Source organism: Trachypithecus francoisi, unplaced genomic scaffold, assembly GCF_009764315.1.
Source record: "Trachypithecus francoisi isolate TF-2019V2 unplaced genomic scaffold, Tfra_2.0 Lachesis_group5, whole genome shotgun sequence".
In the NCBI taxonomy this organism is placed as follows: Eukaryota; Metazoa; Chordata; class Mammalia; order Primates; family Cercopithecidae; genus Trachypithecus; species Trachypithecus francoisi.
Genome location: NW_022681470.1, coordinates 102,823,437 through 102,842,179, shown reverse-complemented (window position 1 = coordinate 102,842,179; position 18,743 = coordinate 102,823,437). Strand labels below are relative to the sequence as shown.

At 39.0% G+C, this 18,743-nt stretch overlaps 1 protein-coding gene across 5 annotated transcripts in view; it reads right to left on the bottom strand.

Annotated features, from left to right (window-relative positions):
- WARS2 (tryptophanyl tRNA synthetase 2, mitochondrial) overlaps positions 1 to 18,743 on the bottom strand; it is a 123,246-nt gene that overhangs the window by 13,085 nt on the left and 91,418 nt on the right. For all 5 annotated transcript variants that reach the window (XM_033195737.1, XM_033195740.1, XM_033195739.1 and 2 more), the window contains one exon: positions 1,823 to 1,903. In XM_033195737.1, the coding sequence (XP_033051628.1) occupies positions 1,823 to 1,903 (81 nt within the window). The remainder of the gene's footprint in view (positions 1 to 1,822; positions 1,904 to 18,743) is intronic.

The window sequence follows — 18,743 nt, the reverse complement described above, 5'->3', positions numbered from 1 at the left end:
AACCTTGAAATTACAAGGGAGAGGGAAAATGTGGAGAGCATTAATATTTATTGAGTGCCCATTATGTGCTCCAGATGTTTTACATATATGTTACTGATTAATCCTCTAAATAACCCTGACCTCAGCAACCCTCACCCCACCCTTCTGTGCCACTATTCTACCTCTTGCTGTCCCAGTGGAAACCAAGCTAGATGCCCTTATTAGATCCTCCATGGCACTGGAATCCTGCCCTCAGAGCGCTTCTTACACTTTCTTATTATTTATTTAATTGTCTCTTCCCAAACAGATTATAAGCCTCATGAAGGGGGCTACTTCTTATTAACTGCTATTATCTCTAGCACCTAGTATGACATAAGACTCACAGAAGATATCACTAGTATTTAATTAGTATTAATGAAGGAATGACTAGAGAAGACAGTGACACACCTGAGGATAAGACTGGGATTTGAAATTCATGTTTTTCCTACAAACAAGCAATTATATACTAATGGAAAGGTTTTTCTAGAATATCAGTACATGCACTAGTAATGTGCTATCAGGAGATCTTTAGATGCTGTTTTAAAGTGGGAATAGTTCCTGCTAGATTAGTATTCAGTTCCTATAAAAAGGATTTCAACATTACACTTAATGGTAGAATATTATGGGGAAAGTATTGCCTAAAACCAAAATATGGCAGATAACATTATGAAACTTTGTTTCTAATTTGTGGCAAATAATAATGTGGCAGCATTACCAGTTCTGTCTTTTGTATTAAGTGTCTTAGTCCACTCAGGCTATTATAACAAAATACCCAACTAGGTGGCTTATAAACAACAGAAATTTACTTCACATAGTTCTGGAGGCTGGGAAGTCCAAGATTAAGGCAAAGTCAGTGTCTGGTGAGGAACCTTGTTCATGGACAGTGACTTCTAGCTCTGTCCACAGATCATGGCAGGAGCAAGCGGTCTCTCTAGGGCCTCTTTAACAAGAGCACTAATCTCACTCATGAGGGCACCACCCTCATGATTTAATCACCTTACTAAGGCCCTATCTCCTAATACCATCATCTTGGGAGTTAGGTTTCAACATATAAATTTTGGGGGGACACATTCAGACCATAGCATTTAGGAACTGTCACTTTAAAGCTTTGTCTTTTTCTTTCTGTAGCATGTGTGAAGGCTTCAAAAGACCAGCTTTTGAGGAAACCAATAGCCCTGAAAATATGCTCAAAAGAAGCTTGAAATTGAAATTAGTGTTGACGTAGTTGGGGGCTACCTACCCTGGGGTTATCCAATTGCAAAAATAAATGGAAGTAAAGTACTATGAATTATTCAATTTATCTTTCTTGGTTGAAAGTCTTAGAAAAAGTATAGCCCTAATTATTCTGTGGGTTTGAACTGTTGCCTGGACTCAACTTGTTTAACTGTTAAATATAATATGTTGTCTCTTCTCTCCACAATAAAAACATCCTTTCCTTACTGCCAGTTAATTCCAGTGGAAATGGGAGGCAACTTCAGGGTCCAGTAATCAAGAATCTGTGATTGTTTATTAACTACGTGGTTGTTCAAAGTCAATACCAAGTCTATCCAAAGGTAAGGCTGATTCAACTGTACACAGATAAAAACGATTAACATCATTTTTAAGTCAGGAGGAATCTTGGAAAATCCCTTTATTTTCCTTTCAATACCCTGAAGCAGGGAGGTTAAAGATGATGTTCCAACCATTAGTGAGTAGCAGACTAGGGAGGAGAGTAAACTCAGGATTCCCAGAACCTAACATAAAAATAAACAGGAAGGGAAAAATAGCTCATTGTCTGTTTATTAATTAGATTACTGGCATTTACCTTCCACTGATGTAAATGTTGTAATCGAGGTAGTCTGACCATGCAGGAAAGGATCCAACCTAACTGTGTGTGTTCAGACACCTAAAAAATTAAAATAGGACATTAGTAAAGGTGGCCAGTGTTTTCTTGCATATAAGAACTAAATAGTAAGTATTACCCTAAATGTATGAAAATACCCCAAATCAAGGTTATTATAAGAAAAGGTGAAGGGGGCTTAGTTCTGATTCATGATGGATAGACTCTTCAGTGAAGAAAAAATCATATAAGCTAACTGATTTGAGTATTAATCTAGTGTTAAGTCTACTCCACAATACTCTACCAGATTCTGCTTCAACATCTTCAATGAGAAAGTTTCATGATGTCCTGAGGCATCTGTTCTATCTGTAAAAAGCCAAGCTTATTAAGAAGACTCTCTCTCTCTCTCTTTCTCTCTCTGTCACACACTCACATACTCACACACACACACTGGTTCCAAGCCTCTCTAAATAACTTCTAAATATATCAAAGCAGCTATAGTACTTTACATACAAGTGGTGAAAAAAGGGACTGGACTTAACATTAAAGATCGAATTCTTTAGATCTAGGGTAATTTGAAAATTAGAGATTGCCTTATCATTCCATCACCCCAAAGGGTATTTTTATAGTTTCTAGTTCCTCTTTCTCCTCTTTTTCATCTTTCTCTTCCTCCTTTTCTTTTTTTTTTTTTTAAGAAGAAGTCTAATCAACAAGAAAATATAAACTTTCCTTTTTTTTTTTTTTTTTTGAGACAGAGTCTCACTCTGTTGCCCAGGCTGGAGTGCAGTGGCGCGATCTCAGCTCACAGCAACCTCTGCCTCCCGGGTTCAAGCAGCTATTTGCCTCAGCCTCCCAAGTAGCTGGGATTACAGGCACCCATCACCGTGTCTGACTTTTTTTTTTTTTTTTTTTGTCTTTTTAGGAGAGACGGGGTTTCACCATCTTGGCCAGGCTTATCTTGAACTCCTGACCTCGTGATCCACCCACCTCGGCCTCCCAAAGTGCTGGGGTTACAGGCGTGAGCCACTGCGCCCAGCCCCGAATTTATTTTTGTTTCAACCAAATTTAATCAAGTTACCAAATCTGATGACCTACAATTTAAGGCCTATGCATCCCGTTTCTGTATTCTGGGGATTACAAGCCCTTCATCAACTGTGGTTTTTTTTTGTTTTGTTTTGTTTTTTTACCGTCCACATGATTTCCTTAAAAAACAGAGACTGTTGCCAACTCTGAAAAGTGGCCCCAAATGTGTTCTTTGTGGGTTTTGCAAAAAGAACATAAAGGAGTGGAGCTGAATCAGCCAGGCCTGTTTTACTAGCAAGGAATCACCATCTGTTGTAAGATAGTTTCTCATTTTTTTCCTCAAGTTATAGAGAGGGAAGAGTTGTTTTTCACGTGTTTGACAAGGAATCACTTTTAAAGTTTTCCAAGTCCCTGGGCTGAATCTGTCATCTTTCTTCCAAGAGGCATTTGGGTTTCATTGAGGGCAGTGACATTGACACACTGTCCATGCAAATTGCTAACTGCTGCTGTAAACAAATAGTTAAACAGTAACTAACCCTGGATGTAGGCAAGAGGACTAGAGTTGCTTCCAATCACCAAGGAAAATACATTCCCATTAGAAGTAATAAAACAAGAGCTGTTTTTCTGGCATGAAGAAGTAGGAGAGAATCATTTTTCTTCTTCTTTACTGAATTGGAAGAAAGGAATGAAAACTCAGATAATAACCATGGATATGTGGAAAGAGACAAGATGACGCCTCTTTAACTCTGATTCAAATGCTTAGCTTTGGTGATATGCAAAAAGCTACTACCACGTCTCCATGAAGCTGAGTATTTTCCTTGGAGTAACTTTTTATTTGGACATATGGAATGAAACTTACTTAATATTCTGCAGAGATCTTCCTGGTGTTTCCAAAATAGTGAGCATAAAATTAATTCAAATTATCCTTACACAGAAAAAGTAGGTAAAAGGTCAATGGCAATTAATTTTTCACAATTCATTTTTAATAATGATATAAGAAGAGTAGGATACTTCAGATTTGGTTGTCTTACTTTGTACATATTCATGACAATTGCTTGGAAAGGTTCAGATTTCCATTTGAGGGAAAAAGGGAAAATGGTATCTAAATATAGTATTTTATCATTTATGTTGTGAAACCACAAAAAAACTAGCTATATAACCTGATTGGCCACAGAAAAACAAAGGCATGGACAATAAAGTCCCCTATTGACCATCCACAAACAAGTCAGCAGCACAAACAACAAGAAAGAACTAAGATTTCAGTTCTCTAATTGTAAAAGGTGCATTCTTCAGTTGCAGCTGTTTTGCCTATCTTTTTCACAGCTGTAGAACATAACTTGGTACATTGTATGTCTCAGGAAATATTTGTTTTTTTTTTTTTTTTGAGACGGAGTCTCACTCTGTCGCCCAGGCTGGAGTGCAGTGGCCGGATCTCAGCTCACTGCAAGCTCCACCTCCCGGGTTCACGCCATTCTCCTGTCTCAGCCTCCCGAGTAGCTGGGACTACAGGCGCCCGCCTCGTCGCCCGGCTAGTTTTTTGTATTTTTTTAGTAGAGACGGGGTTTCACCGTATTAGCCAGGATGGTCTCGATCTCCTGACCTCGTGATCCGCCCGTCTCGGCCTCCCAAAGTGCTGGGATTACAGGCTTGAGCCACCGCGCCCGGCCAGGAAATATTTGTTGAATGTGTTGGCAATAGGAAATGCTGTAAAAAGAATGGGACCATTAGGTTTGGCAACAGACTTGGTGATTGAGGCAAAAGCAGTTTCAGGGGAGTGATTGGGATGAAAGGTAAATTGCAGTGGGCTGATGAGTGAGACTAGAAGGCAAGATATAAAGACAGATATGCAATAAGGATTGCAAAGTAGTTAAGAGTTCTGTCTTTGGAGTGAGGTTGCCTGGATCTGAATGCAAGTTCTGCCACGTAGTTGCTGAGTGACTCTGTGTGAGTGATTTAATCTCTTTGCGTCTCAGTTTTCTCCTCTAGAAGATGAGGTTAACAATAATATCCACCTGACAGTATGTAATGAGAACCTAGCACATAGTAACCACTCAATAAATGGTGGCTCTTATTATTCTAATTTTTAGAAATACTTCTGTTTTAACTTTTAATTTTAAGATAAGTGTACATTCACATACAGTTGTAAGAAATAATACAGAGTGATCCCATATGCCCTTAACCCACTTTCCCTCAATGGCAACATCATGCATAACTACAGCTTAATATCACAATGATACAGAAGTGGGGAAGGGAAGGTCGTGGTCCCTTTAAATGATACAAAAGAGGGGCAGGGCATGGTCTACGGCTAGGGCTCCACCCCCGGATCTGTGCCCATGGACCTAGATGAGGAGAAACATTTTTGTTTTCCTGCCCAAATGTTGCATTTTCCAAAACCACCCTGGTCAATCACACCCTCATCCTGTGCCTATAAAAACCCCGAGACCTAGACAGGAGCGATGGCTCATGCCTGTAATCCCAATACTTTGGGAGGCCGAGGTGGGCAGATCACCTGATGTCAGGAGCTCACGACCAGCCTGACCAACATGGCGAAACCCTATCTCTACTAAAAATACAAATATTAGCTGGGCATGATGGCAGGTGCCTGTAATCCCAGCTACTCGGGAGGCTGAGGCGGGAGAATCGCTTGAATCCGGGAGGCAAAGGCTGCAGTGAGCAGAGATCACGGAGACCATGCCATTGCACTACAGCGAGGACAACAGAGCGAGACTCTGTCTCAAAACAAACAAACAAACAAACAAAAAACCCTGAGACCTTAGCAGGCAGACACACAGGCAGTTGGACGTAAAGGGGAGCACATCAGTGCAGGAAAACATGAAACACGGGGGGCTCGACAGGCACCTGCACTTCAGCAGGCCACTGACGGGTGGAACGACATGGAGTTTGTCTGGGGCAGTCGGAGGAGAACCCTGGCTACCCAGGGGAAAGCAGCCCAACTCCAGGGGAAAACCATCTCCCTTCTGGCTCCCCCATCTGCCGAGAGCTACTTCCACTCGATAAAACCCTGCACTCATTCTCCAAGCCCAGATGTGATCCAATTCTTCCGGTACACCAAGGAACTCAGGGATACAGAAAGCCCTCTGTCCTTGCAATAAGGCAGGGGTCTAATTGAGCTAACACAAGCCCTTTACAGGTGGCTAAACTAAAAGAGTACCCTGTAATACACACCCACTGGGGCTTCAGCAATAAACATTCACCCCTAGACACTGCCTTGGGGTCAGAGCCCCACAGCCTGCCCATCTGTATGCTCCTCTGGAGGTGTGAGCAGCAAGGGACTGCAAGCCACTCTAAGCCACTTCCCCTGTCATACATCCTGCGAGGGGGACAAGGGAACCTTTCCTGTTTCAACAACAAGAAAATTCTGAATTTGATGCAATCCCTCCACCCTATTTAGATTTCCCTAGTTTTATATGCACGAATTGTGTGGGGTATGTTTAGTATTATGCACCTTAATCATATGTGTAAGACATTTGTTTTTCAAGGAAGGATTAAGATGGGATAACTGAGAGGAGTTAGAAAATAAGCATTTTATGTTGTTTTCTAAATTGGGATAACACACTGTTGATGTACTCAGCAGAGGGAGAGCCACTAAAGATTCAGGAAAGGGGATAATTCAAAGAACAATATTCCTGAAGGAGGAAAAGGAATGATACCCAACAGAGGTAAAATAATGGATGATGAAATATCTTCCATATCTTCCACTGAAAGGGGAGACGGGGGACGTGAAGACAGATGACGACATATCCTGTGAGTTCAGAGTGGAGGACAGAAAGTTTTAGAGGAATCCACATCTAACAGGCTCTGTTATCTCTGAAAATAGAAGACAGGGTGATTAGAAATAAATGAGGTAAGAAATATACTCAAGAGAATTTCTGGGTGTGATAAGAAGGAACAAAAAAGGTCTTATGGAATGGAGTTATATGAGACTTGAATTGATATTGTGTGGATATTTTTGTGAATGAAAGAAGACAAATGATAAATAAATTATACTCTTGGGGAAACTGATATTCTTTACAGTAGCCTAAAATATTCTGCCTAAGTAATAATGGATATTTAAAAGATTTGTAGCAAAAAATTAAATCAGTTGACTGCATTTTAAATTTCCTTTGGTCAGCAAGGACTTTAATAGGATCCAAAAAAGCACTAAACATAAAGCAAAAAATCTTGGTAGATTAAACTACATTAAAATTAAGGACTTTTCCTTATCAAAATTCACCATAGGGTGAATAAGCAAGCCACAGACTGGGAGAAGATACCTGCAATACCTACACAGAATATATTGGTACACAGAATACGTGAAGGACTCCTATGAATTTATAATAAGTAAGTAGATAAACCTATAAAATTAGCCAAAAACAGGGATAAGTAATTCACACAAAATAAGATCGCCAAATGACAAATTAATATATCGGAAAATATTCAGCTTCAGAAATAATCAGAAAATGCAAATTACATGCATTAAATGCAAATTAAAGCCACAATACAATACCAATACAGATTCATCAGAACGATTAAAGTGAAGAACCCAACAGCATCAAGTATGGCAAGGATGTTGAGTAAATGGAACATTTACTCTCACACACTGCTGTAGGAATGTAAATTGTTACACCAACTTTAGAAAACTGACAGTATCCACTAATGCTCAACATTCACATATCCTATGACCTAAGTATTCCATTTTTAGGTATATATCCACGAGAAATGTGGGTATATGTTCCATAAAATATATGCGCAAGAACATATTGTAACAACCCCAAATTCTGAACAATCCAAATGTCCACATAAAGTAAAACAGATAAATTGTGGTATATTCATACAATGGAATACTACACCAATGACAATGAATGAACAATTACATGCATCAACATGAATCAATCTCACAAACATCATATAAAAGAAGACATATACTGAATGAGAGGAGTACATACTGCATAATCCCATTTATATAATCTCTATAAATGGAGTATCTTGAGAGTAAGGGGTAATAGTGATAAGGAAGAAGAATGAGGGGCATTCTGGGTGCTAGTTACACAGGTGTGTTCAGTTTATAAAAATAGATTGATCTGTATACGCTTAGGATTTTGTACTATTCTGTATGTTATACCTAATATAAAGCTTACATTAAAAATTGAAAATGTGAATATAAAGGTTGGAGTCATGAAACAAAATTCAATAGATGTGATTAATATTAGAGTGTACATAGCTGAAGAAAGAATCAGAAAATAGAATGAAAAAAAAAATCACTCCACACAGGAGTAGGTAGCCCCCAAATCAACGCTAACTCCAGTTCCTTTCAACATGGTTAAGGGGGAGAATGGGTTCCCATTATTGAAGAAAGGTAAAGATATCAGAGCTACCACTGTGTTTGATGAGACCACATCCTCCAACCCGATTCTCACTTAAACCTATTCCAATAGGTTTCACCTCCACCACTCCACTAAAACTACTCACCACTGTCATCAATGCTAATGGCTAAGGTGAAGTAATCATCTTACTTGACATATTCAGCAGCCCTTGACACAACTAATTACCTCCTCTTCCTTGATACATTTTCTTCTTGGCTCCCCTAGATATTACATTTTGGTATGTTTTCTCCCTATTTCAATAGTTTCTCTTTTCAGTCTCCTTTTGCTGGTTCCTCCTGTTTAACCTGACTTCTTAATTGCTGACACCCAGGTTTCAGTCTTTGTTTCTTCTATTGTTTTTTAAACCCATTCCCTTTGCAATATCATCTCATCTCACTGCTTTAAGTAAAATCTGTATAGCTGATGCCTTCTGAATTTATAACTCCAGTCAGACCTTGCTGATGACCTCCAGACTCATATCCAACTACCTATTCAGCTTCTCTATCTGGATATCTAACAGGTTCTCAAGCTCAACACATCCAAAACGTAACTCCTGATCCTCCATCCCAAATCTGCTCTATTCACAGATAGATGTCCCATCTCTGTGGATGGGACAACTTTGCAGTTGCTTAGGCAAAAACCTTGGCATCATTCTTCACTCCTCGTACTCTCTCACACTCTGTATCTAATCCATCAGCAAATCTTGTTGCCTTTACCTTCAACATATATTCAGTCTCACCACTTTTCACCACATCTATTGCTAGCACTCCAGTGTGAGACACCATCAACCCTCCCCCAGAGCACTGTGATAACTTCCTAACTCATCTCCCTGCTTCCACTCTATCTCCCTACAGTCTATTTTTAACATACCAGCCTAAGCGACCCCTCCACAACATAGATCACATCATTCCTCTACTCAAAATCTTTCATGTACTTTTCATTTTTTCAGAGTAAAAGCCAGAGTCCTCATAACAGCCTATAAGATGAGGCACAGTCATCTCCTCCGTTTCAACTCTGTAACCCCTGTGATTCAAATCCTACTCCTATCTCCTTTGTCCCTCTTTCTCCAGCCATGCTGGCCTTCTGGTGGTGTTCCCAGAAAACACCAAATTACACTCTCACATTAAGGGCTTGCACTGGCTTTTCTCTGATAGGAATTGTCTTCCTTAGATAATCACTGACTCCCTAGATATTCACTGGCTAACTCCCTCACCTTGTCTTTGCTCTAATATCATCTTACCAAGGGGGCTTACCCAAACTACACTGATTGAGTCTGTTCCCCTCAATCCCACTCCCAATTCTCCTTAATCTTTTTCCATATCACTTATCACCTTCTAATATACTTTATGTTTGGCTTATGTATTTATTATTTATTTTATATTATTCCAATGGAACATAAGTAGTATGGTAGCAAACATTTTTCTCTCACATATTCACTAATATATCATGCTATAGCACCTAGGGCATGGTAAGTACTCAATATTTAGTGAATGTATGCATAAAATTAAACATTAGACATTTATAGAGAAATGTCTAAACATGTGGCATATGTATATAGTTGCATACTGTACAACAAATAAGTGAGCTAGATTTAAATGAATAAACATGAATAGATAACAAAAACATACTAGTGTGTGAAAAAAACAAAACTGCAAAAAAGTACTGTACTATTATACCAACTATGAAAAAATTTTAAACCATACAAACAAAAATACTATACACTGTTCAGTGAATTACACATGAAAGCAAGTATAAAAAATGGGCTCGACTGACACCAAATCCAAGATTTTTGTTGCCTGGGAATAGAGGAAAGGGACGCAATCAGGAGGGGTAAAGGGAATAGGAAGGGAAAGTATTGAAGGAACTCTCAACTTCATCAATAATGTTTTTAATATAAAAAAGTTGAAAAAAATATGACAAAATAATTAATATTCATTTTTGATATTGGGAATATGGATGTTTTACTATTTTCTGTATTTTGCTTTTTTTTTTAACTTTATTTTAGGTTCAGGGGTATATGTGCAGGTTTGTTATAGAGGTAAACTGATGTCACAGGGGTTTGTTGTACAGATTATTTTATCACCCAGGTACTAAGCCTAGTACCTATTAGTTATTTTTCTGCCCCTCTCCCTCCTCCCATTCTACACCCTTAAGTAGGCCCCAGTGTCTGTTGTTCCCCTCTATGTGTCCATGTGTTCTCATCATTTAGCTCCCACTTAGAAGTGAGAATATGTGGTATTTGGTTGTCTGTTCCTGTGTTAGTTTGCTAAGGATAATGGCCTCCAGCTCCATCCATGTTCCTGCAAAGAAAATGATCTTGGTATTTTTTTTTTTTATGGCTGCACAGTAATCCATGGTAAAATGTGGTATATGTACCACATTTTCTTTACTCAATCTGCCATTGATGGGCATTTAGGTTGATTCTGTCTTTCTAATTGTGCATAGTGTTGCAATGAATATACGTGTGCATGTATCTTTATGGTAGAATGATTCACATTCCTTTGGGTATATATCCAGTAATGGGATTACTGGGTCAAATGGTAGTTCTGTTTTTAGCTCTTTGAGGACTTGCCACACTACTTTCCAAAATGGTTGAACTAATTTATACTCCTGTCAACAGTGCATAAGTGTTCCCTTTACTCCACAACCTGGCCCACATCTGTTATTTTTTGACATTTTAACAATAGCTATTCAGACTGATAAGAGATGGTATCTCGCTGTAATTTTTTTTTGTTTGTTTTTTTCTGAGACAAGGTCTCACTCTGTCACCCAGGCTAGAATGTAGTGGTGCGATTTGCAACCTCCAGCTTCCCAGGCTCAAGCATTCTCCTGCCTCACCCTCCTAAGTAGCTGGGATTACAGACGGATGCCACTACCACCCAGCTAATTTTTGTATTTTTAGTAGAGATGGGGTTTCACCATGTAGGCCAGGCTGGTCTTAAACTCCTGACCTCAAATGATCCACCCGCCTCGGCCTCCCAAAGTGCTGGGATTACAGGCGTGAGCCACCGCACCCGGCCCTCGCTGTATTTTTAAAGTTTTTGAGATGGGCTAATTTTTAATATTTTTTAAATTTCAAAAATATTTAACAGAAAGAGTGCAGGATAGACAGCATGATTCTGAAAGATATATCTGCTAGGTATCAATCAACTGATTCAAGCAATTAGCTGGCTCAGTAAATCCTGGATCAAATCTCTGTGTCCCTTAAGATTTTACTTTTTCACATGTAAATGTTACCTTCCTAGGAACTGGGTCCTGTAAGTTTTACTTAGAACACTTGGATGACTATTTAGACTCTGAAATTCTCATTTATTGCTTCCTCTTGGAAACTAGCAATTTATGCTGAGTTATTTTTATTAGACTCTTATTATCCCCATGACAAATCCCCTTAAGAGGAACTTTGGAGTTCTGATTTCAATTAAAGAATCTCTGTATAAGCTCACTCTCTTCAACTGGTCTTCCCCTTCTCAGTACTATGCCAATAAATCTGTCCGTACACATTTGGAGTTCTCTATACTTTTTCTTAGTCTAATACTTCCAAAGTTAAATAAGCAGCTTCTGTCAGGCTGTTCTTGACTTAAAACTCACCTCTATGTAAATTCTATTGCCTATTGTGCTTGTGTGTGTGTTTGCCTGTAATAATATATTCATCAGATTATGATAGGCTATACAGCGTAACAGACAGGCCCCAAATTTAAGTGGTTTACAAAAATTGTTTTTTCCTCTTTCACATGACATATTGGTACCTATAGATTGGCTCTAATTCTTCTTTATAGATCTTTTCATGTCAGGATCCAAATTGAACAAATAGCCCCTAGCTGAACATTCTGTTCTCATGTCAGAAGGAAAAAGAGCAAGAGAGCTAGAGCAAACATGCAATGGCTCTTAAAGATTCTTCCTGGACATGGTGTACATCATGCCCACTCACTTTCCACTGGCTAAAGTAAACCACATGGACAAGTCCAACATCAGTGGGGTAGAAAGAGATGACTCTCCCACAGGAGAAGTCACAAGGCAGTGGGCGAGGACATACAATCCTCCCAAGCAGGAGTCAGCAAACTACTGCTCCCAGGTCAAATCTGGCCTGTGGACTGTTTCTGTTCCACCCATGCGCTAAGAATGGTGTTTGCATTTCATAAGAGTAATCAAATTTTTTTTTTTTAAAAAGAGGAGGAAAAATGGAGGAGGAGGAGGAGAAAGAGGAGAGGAAGAAATAGAAAAAGAAGACAGGGAAGAGATAGGAGCAATGGCAGTGGCGACAGAGACTACGTGTTGCCTGCAAAGTCTAACATGTTTACTATCTATCCTTTCACAGAAAGTTTGATAATCTCTGCTCTTAAAAGAAATAAAAATGAATAATTGGGAACAATAATAATCTACCACTAGTACATCCCCCAAATTAGCTACCATGACAAAAAATAAGAGAACTGACCTGTAGAGAACTTGATGGCAGACAGTTGATATTTTATCAAACCTATCTTTTCAGTAAGATTTTATTTAAAATTTCTATGTGGATATATTTGATAGCCCCAGGAACTCAGGTCCAACAAAATAATAAAGGTTTTTTGAGCTACATCAAAATTTAAAACTTCTCTCCATCAAGAGACCCAGTCAACGGAGTAAAACGGCAATCTATAAAATGGGAGAAAAATATTTGCAAATCATATGTCTGACAAGCAGTTAACATCCAGATTATACAAAGAACTCTTAAGGCCAGGCGCGGTGGCTCACCCCACTAATGCCAGCACTTGGGAGGCCAAGGCAGGAGGATTGTTTCAGCCCAGGAATTTAAGACTAGCCTAGGCAACACAAGAAGGTCCCATCTCTATCACCCCCCACCAATTTTTTTTTTTAATTAGCTAAGCATAGAGGCATGTACCTGTAGTCCCAGCTACTCAGGAGGCTGAGGCAGAAGGATGGCTTGAGCCCGGGTGGTCAAGACTGCAGTGAGCTATGATAACACCACTGCACTCCAGCCTGAGCAACAGAGAGATACCCCATATCAAATAATTATTATTATTATTTAATAATAATATTAAATAAATTATTCATAATTTATTTAATTATAAATTATTAAATAAAAATAATTATTAAATTTAAAATTTAAAATAAAGGACTCCTACAAATCAACAGCAAAAACAAAACAGAACATCAACTCGATTGAAAAATGGGCAAAGGATTTGAACAGACATTTCTCCAAAGAACATACACAAATGGCCAAGAAACACATGAAAGAGATGCCCAATCTTACTAATAATTAGGGAAACGCAAATCAAAACCATAATGTGATATTACCTCATATCCACTAGGATGGCTGATATATATATATATACACACACACACACATATATCTGTATCTATATATCTATAAAGCTCCCAGAAAATAGTAAGTGTGGTGATGATATGGAGTAACTAGAACTCTTGTACACTGTTGATTGGAATGTAAAATGGTGCAGCTGCTATGGAAAATAGCACAGCGATCCCTCAGAAAATTAAAAATAGAATTACCATATGATTCAGCAGTTCCATTTCTCGTATATATACATAAGAATTGAAAGCAGGGTCTCAAAGAATATTTGTACACTCATGCCCGTAACAGTATCATTCACAATAGCTGAAAGATGGAAGCAGCCCAAATGTCCATTATAAGATGACTAGATAAATGAAATGTGGCATAAACATATGATGTAACATTATTCAGCCTTATAAAGTAAGAAAATTCTGACACACGCTACAATATGAATGAACCTGGAGGACATTATACTAAATGAAATAAGCCAGCCACAAAAAGGCCAATATTGTATGATTTATCTGTATGAGGTATACATTTGAGTAGTCAAACTCATAGAAACAAAAGGTAAAGTGGGAGTTGCCAGGAACTGGGCGGGGAAAGAGGGGAATGAGTTATTGTTTAATGGGTATAGAATTTTCAGTTTTGCAAGATGAAAAAGTTCTGGAGATTGGTTGTTCAACAATGTGAATAAACATTACAGAACTGTATACTTATAAATGGTTAAGATGATAAATTTAATGTGTGTTTTATAAATTTCAAAAATTTTTAAAAAGCTATGTAAAAATATAGATGAAACATATTTCTCAAGTTGGAAAAAATGGCAAATTTCATGTTATGTGAGTTTTGTTTCAATAAATTGTTTTTAAAAGTCAGATGGAAGGGCTGGTTTGAGGCAAAAAAGAAAGGTCTGGTTTCAGATACGATGAACTTGAGACTTTGAAGATATTCACATAGAGATGTCTAGAAGATAGCTGGAAATACAAATTTAGAATTAGAGAGAAACAAAATGGCTAGAAAAAAATCTGAGAGGTGGCCGGGCATGGTGGCTCACGCCTGTAATCCCAGCACTTTGGGAAACCAAGGCAAGTGGATTATTTGAGGTCAGGAGTTCAAGACCAGCCTGGCCAGCATGGCAAAACCCTGTCTCTACTGAAAATACAAAATAGCTAGTCAGGCATGGTGGTACAAAAAGGTTAGCTGGACACGGTGGCGCGCACCTATAGTCCCAGCTACTTGGGAGGCTGAGGCACAAGAGTCACTTGAACCCAGGAGGCGGAGGTTGTAGTGAATCGAGATCATGCCACTGTACTCCAGCCTCGGCAATAGAGGGAGATTCTGTCCCCCGCCCCCACCCCCCGCCAAAAAAACAGAGAAGAAAAGCAAGAAAGGCAAGAAAGACAGGAAGGAAGGAAGGGAGGAAGGGAGGAAGGGAGGAATGGAGAAAGGGAGAAAGGGAGAAAGGGAGAGAGGGAGAAAGGGAGAAGAAGAAGGAGGAGGAGGAGGCAGGGGAAGGAGGGAGGGAGGGAGGGAGGAAGGAAGGAAGGAAGGAAGGAAGGAAGGAAGGAAGGAAGGAAGGAAGGAAGGAAAGAAGGAAGGAAAGAAGGAAGGAAGGAGGAAAATCTGAAAGGAGAAAGAAAATCTGAAAGGAAATAGCCGACAGTTATAGATTGGAGGAGAATTTTGGGGGATTAAAGAAAAGCAGTTGATAATGAAAACAAATGAACTATCAGTATAGGGAACATGATACATCAACAAATCAAATAATTAGTTTATGGAATAAACCTCTTGAGCTGGCTGTTTCTTGGTTGCATTGTGAATCCATGATTCACAGATCAGATGAAAATCTCACACCATAACTTTTTTTTTTTTTTGACATGGATCTCTCTCTCTGTTTCTCTGTTGCCCAGGCTGGAGTGCAGTGGTGTGACCTCGGCTCACTGTAGCCTGGACCTCCCAGGCTCAAGCAATTCTCCTGCCTCAGCCCCACCAAGTAGCTAGGATTACAGGCAAGTGCCACCACACCTGGTTATTATTTTTTTTTTTTGTAATTTTAGTACAGATGGGGTTTTGCCATGTAGCCCAGGCTGGTCTTGAACTCCTGAGCTCAAGTGATCTGCCTGCTTTGGCCTCCCAAAGTGCTGGGATTACAGGCATGAGCCACCACGCCTGGCCCATACCAATTCTTCCGCTGCACTAAACTACCTGCAGTGTTCCCTACACTACACAGTTCCATGGGCTTTCCTTCTTTCTTTTGGTTCATATAACAACATCCTATGAGCCTATTCATTTAAACATTATACATTTTTATAGTATATATTTAGTTCACATATATAGTCTATATATTTGTAGACTTAGACTATAGACTATATATAATATATAGACTAAATATATATTTATATATAGTAAATTAAGCCTAGTGAGGTATACTTTATAAACAATAAGATGCACTCATTTTAGCTGTTCAGTTCAATGAATTCTGACAAATCTATATACATGTGTAACCAACACACCAATCAAGATACAGAAAATTTCAATTCCCCCAAAAAAGTTCTCTCATGTCCCTTTGTACCCTTTGCTCTTGGAAACCACTGATCAGTTTTGTTACTGTGGATTGGTTTGGCTTATTCTATATCATTTAAATGAAATTATACAACATAAACCCTTATGCTTGGCTTTAATACTCAGCATGTTTTGTACAAGTCTTTTTGTAGATTATTGGTAAAGTCTTTTGGGTAAATACCTAGGAGTAGAATTGCTGGGTCATGTAGTAAGTATACGTTTAACTTTGACAAACTGTTCTCTAAGGTAGATTTATCATTTTATAGTGTTACTAGCAATGTAAAATATAGTGTTACTAGCAATGTTACTAGCAATGTAAAATTCCAGTTTCTCAGCATACTTATCAAAGCATAGTATTAACAGTATTTTTAAGTTTGGTCATCCAAGTGAGTGAACTGGTATCTTACTATGGTTTTTTTTCTGATGACTATGATGTTGAACTTTTCATGTGCTTATTAGCCATTTGTTACTATTATTATTATTATTATTATTGAGATGGAGTCTTGCACTGTCACCCAGGCTGGAGTCAGTGGCACGATCTCAGCTGACTGAAACCTCCGCCTCCTGGGTTCAAGTGATTCTCCTACCTCAGCCTCCCGAGTAGCTGGGACTACAATGCACACCACCAAGTCCGGTTAAATTTTGTGTTTTTAGTAGAGACATGGTTTCACCATATTGGTCAGGCTGGTCTTGAACTCCTAACCTCATGATCTGCCTGCCTCGGCCTCTCAAAGTGTTGGGATTACAGGCGTGAGCCACTGTGCCTGGCCCCATTTGTTATCTTTGTTTGTGAAATGTCTACTCAAATATAGTGACTATTTAAAATATTAGCATGGCTGGGCACAGTGGCTCATGCCTGTAATCCCAGCAGTCTGGGAGGCTGAGGCAGGAGGATCACTTGAGGTCAGAAGTTCAAGACCAGCCTGGTCAACATGGTGAAACCCCGTCTCTACTAACAATTCAAAAATTAGCCAGGCATGGTTGTGGGTGCCTGTAACCCCAGCTACTCTGGAGGCTGAGGCAGGAGGATTGTTTGAACCTGGGAGGCGGAGGTTTCAGTGAGCCGAAATCCTGCCACTGTACTCCAGCCTGGATGCAGAGCAAGACTCCATCTCAGGAAAAAAAAATTAGGTTCTCTCCTTATTACTGAAATAAGAGTTTTTTATACAGCTGGATAACCTTGCCAGATATATGTACTGTGAATATTTGTTCTCACTTTATGGGTTACCTTTTCATTTTCTTAATGGCATTTTTGAAGAACAGAGGCTTTACCTTTTGATGAAACCAAATGTTATCAATAGTTTCTCTAATATTAAGTGATTTTGTGTACTATTAAGAAATCTTGGCCTATCCTCAAGGCCTGGAAAATTTTCCCCATATTTTCTTTCAGAAGTTTCATAGCTTTAGATTTTACATTTAAGTCTATGGTGGTTTTAAGTTGATCTTTTTTGCGAATGCTATCAGATGAGAGTCAAGGTTCATGTTCTCCCTCACATGGACATCTAGTTGGATACCTAACATCCTTGCTGAAAAGACTATCTTTTCCCCACTGAACTCCTTTGAACCCTTCATTGAAAATATTTGACCACATATATGTGGGTCTACTTCTTGATTCCCTATTTCTTTTCAGTGACCTGTAAGTCTATTCTTATGTCCATACCACACTCTCAATTATTATAGCTGTATAGTAAGCTTCGAAAGGCAGTATAAGTCCTCTAGTTGTGTTTTGTTTTTCAAAGGTGTTTTGAGTATTCTAAGTACTTTGCATGGTCTTATACATTTCAGATTCAGTGTGTCAGTTTATATAAAAATATATGTTGAAATTTTCATTGTGATTGTGAGGAGTCTATAGATCAATATAAAAAAAATAGAGATCATGTCCTTTGCAGCAAGATGGATCGAGCTGGAGGCCATTATCCTTAGCAAAGGAACAGAAAACCAAATACTGCATGTTCTTACTTATAAGTGGGGGCTAAATGATAAGAGCACATGGACACATCGAGGAGAACCACACACAGTGGGGCCTTTCAAAGGGTGGAGGGTGGGAGGAGGAAGAGGATCAAGAAAAATAACTAATGGGTACAAGGCTTAATACCTGGGTGATGAAATAATCTGTACACCAAACCCCCAAGACACAAGTTTACCTACGTAACAAACCTGCCCTTGTACTCCTGAACTTAAGAGTTTAAAAGATATAACATATTAACAATATTAAGTTTTCCATTCCAATCTAAAAACAAGGCTTTCACTTCTAGTAATGGCTACTTGGCTTGGTATCAGTCTTCTTGGGCTGCCATAACAAAGTACCATAGACTGGACTCCTGAAATAACAGGAATTAATTTTCTCACAGTTCTGATGACTAGAAGTCTGAGATGAAGGGGCCTGCATGGTTGGGTTCTAGTGAGTGCTCCCTTCCTCTCTTCCTGGCTTACTGATGGCTGCCTTCATGCTATAACCTCACATGGTAGGCAGAAAGAGAGAGAAAGAGAGAGATCTTTCTCTCTTCTTATAAGGTCACAGGCCTATCAGATTAGAGCTCCATCCTTAGGACATAATTTAACCTTAATTACTTCCTAAAGACCCTATCTCTAGATACAGTCACATTGGGAGTTAAGGGAGCAACGTATGAATTTTGAGGGATACAACTCAGTTGATAGCAAGCTCCTA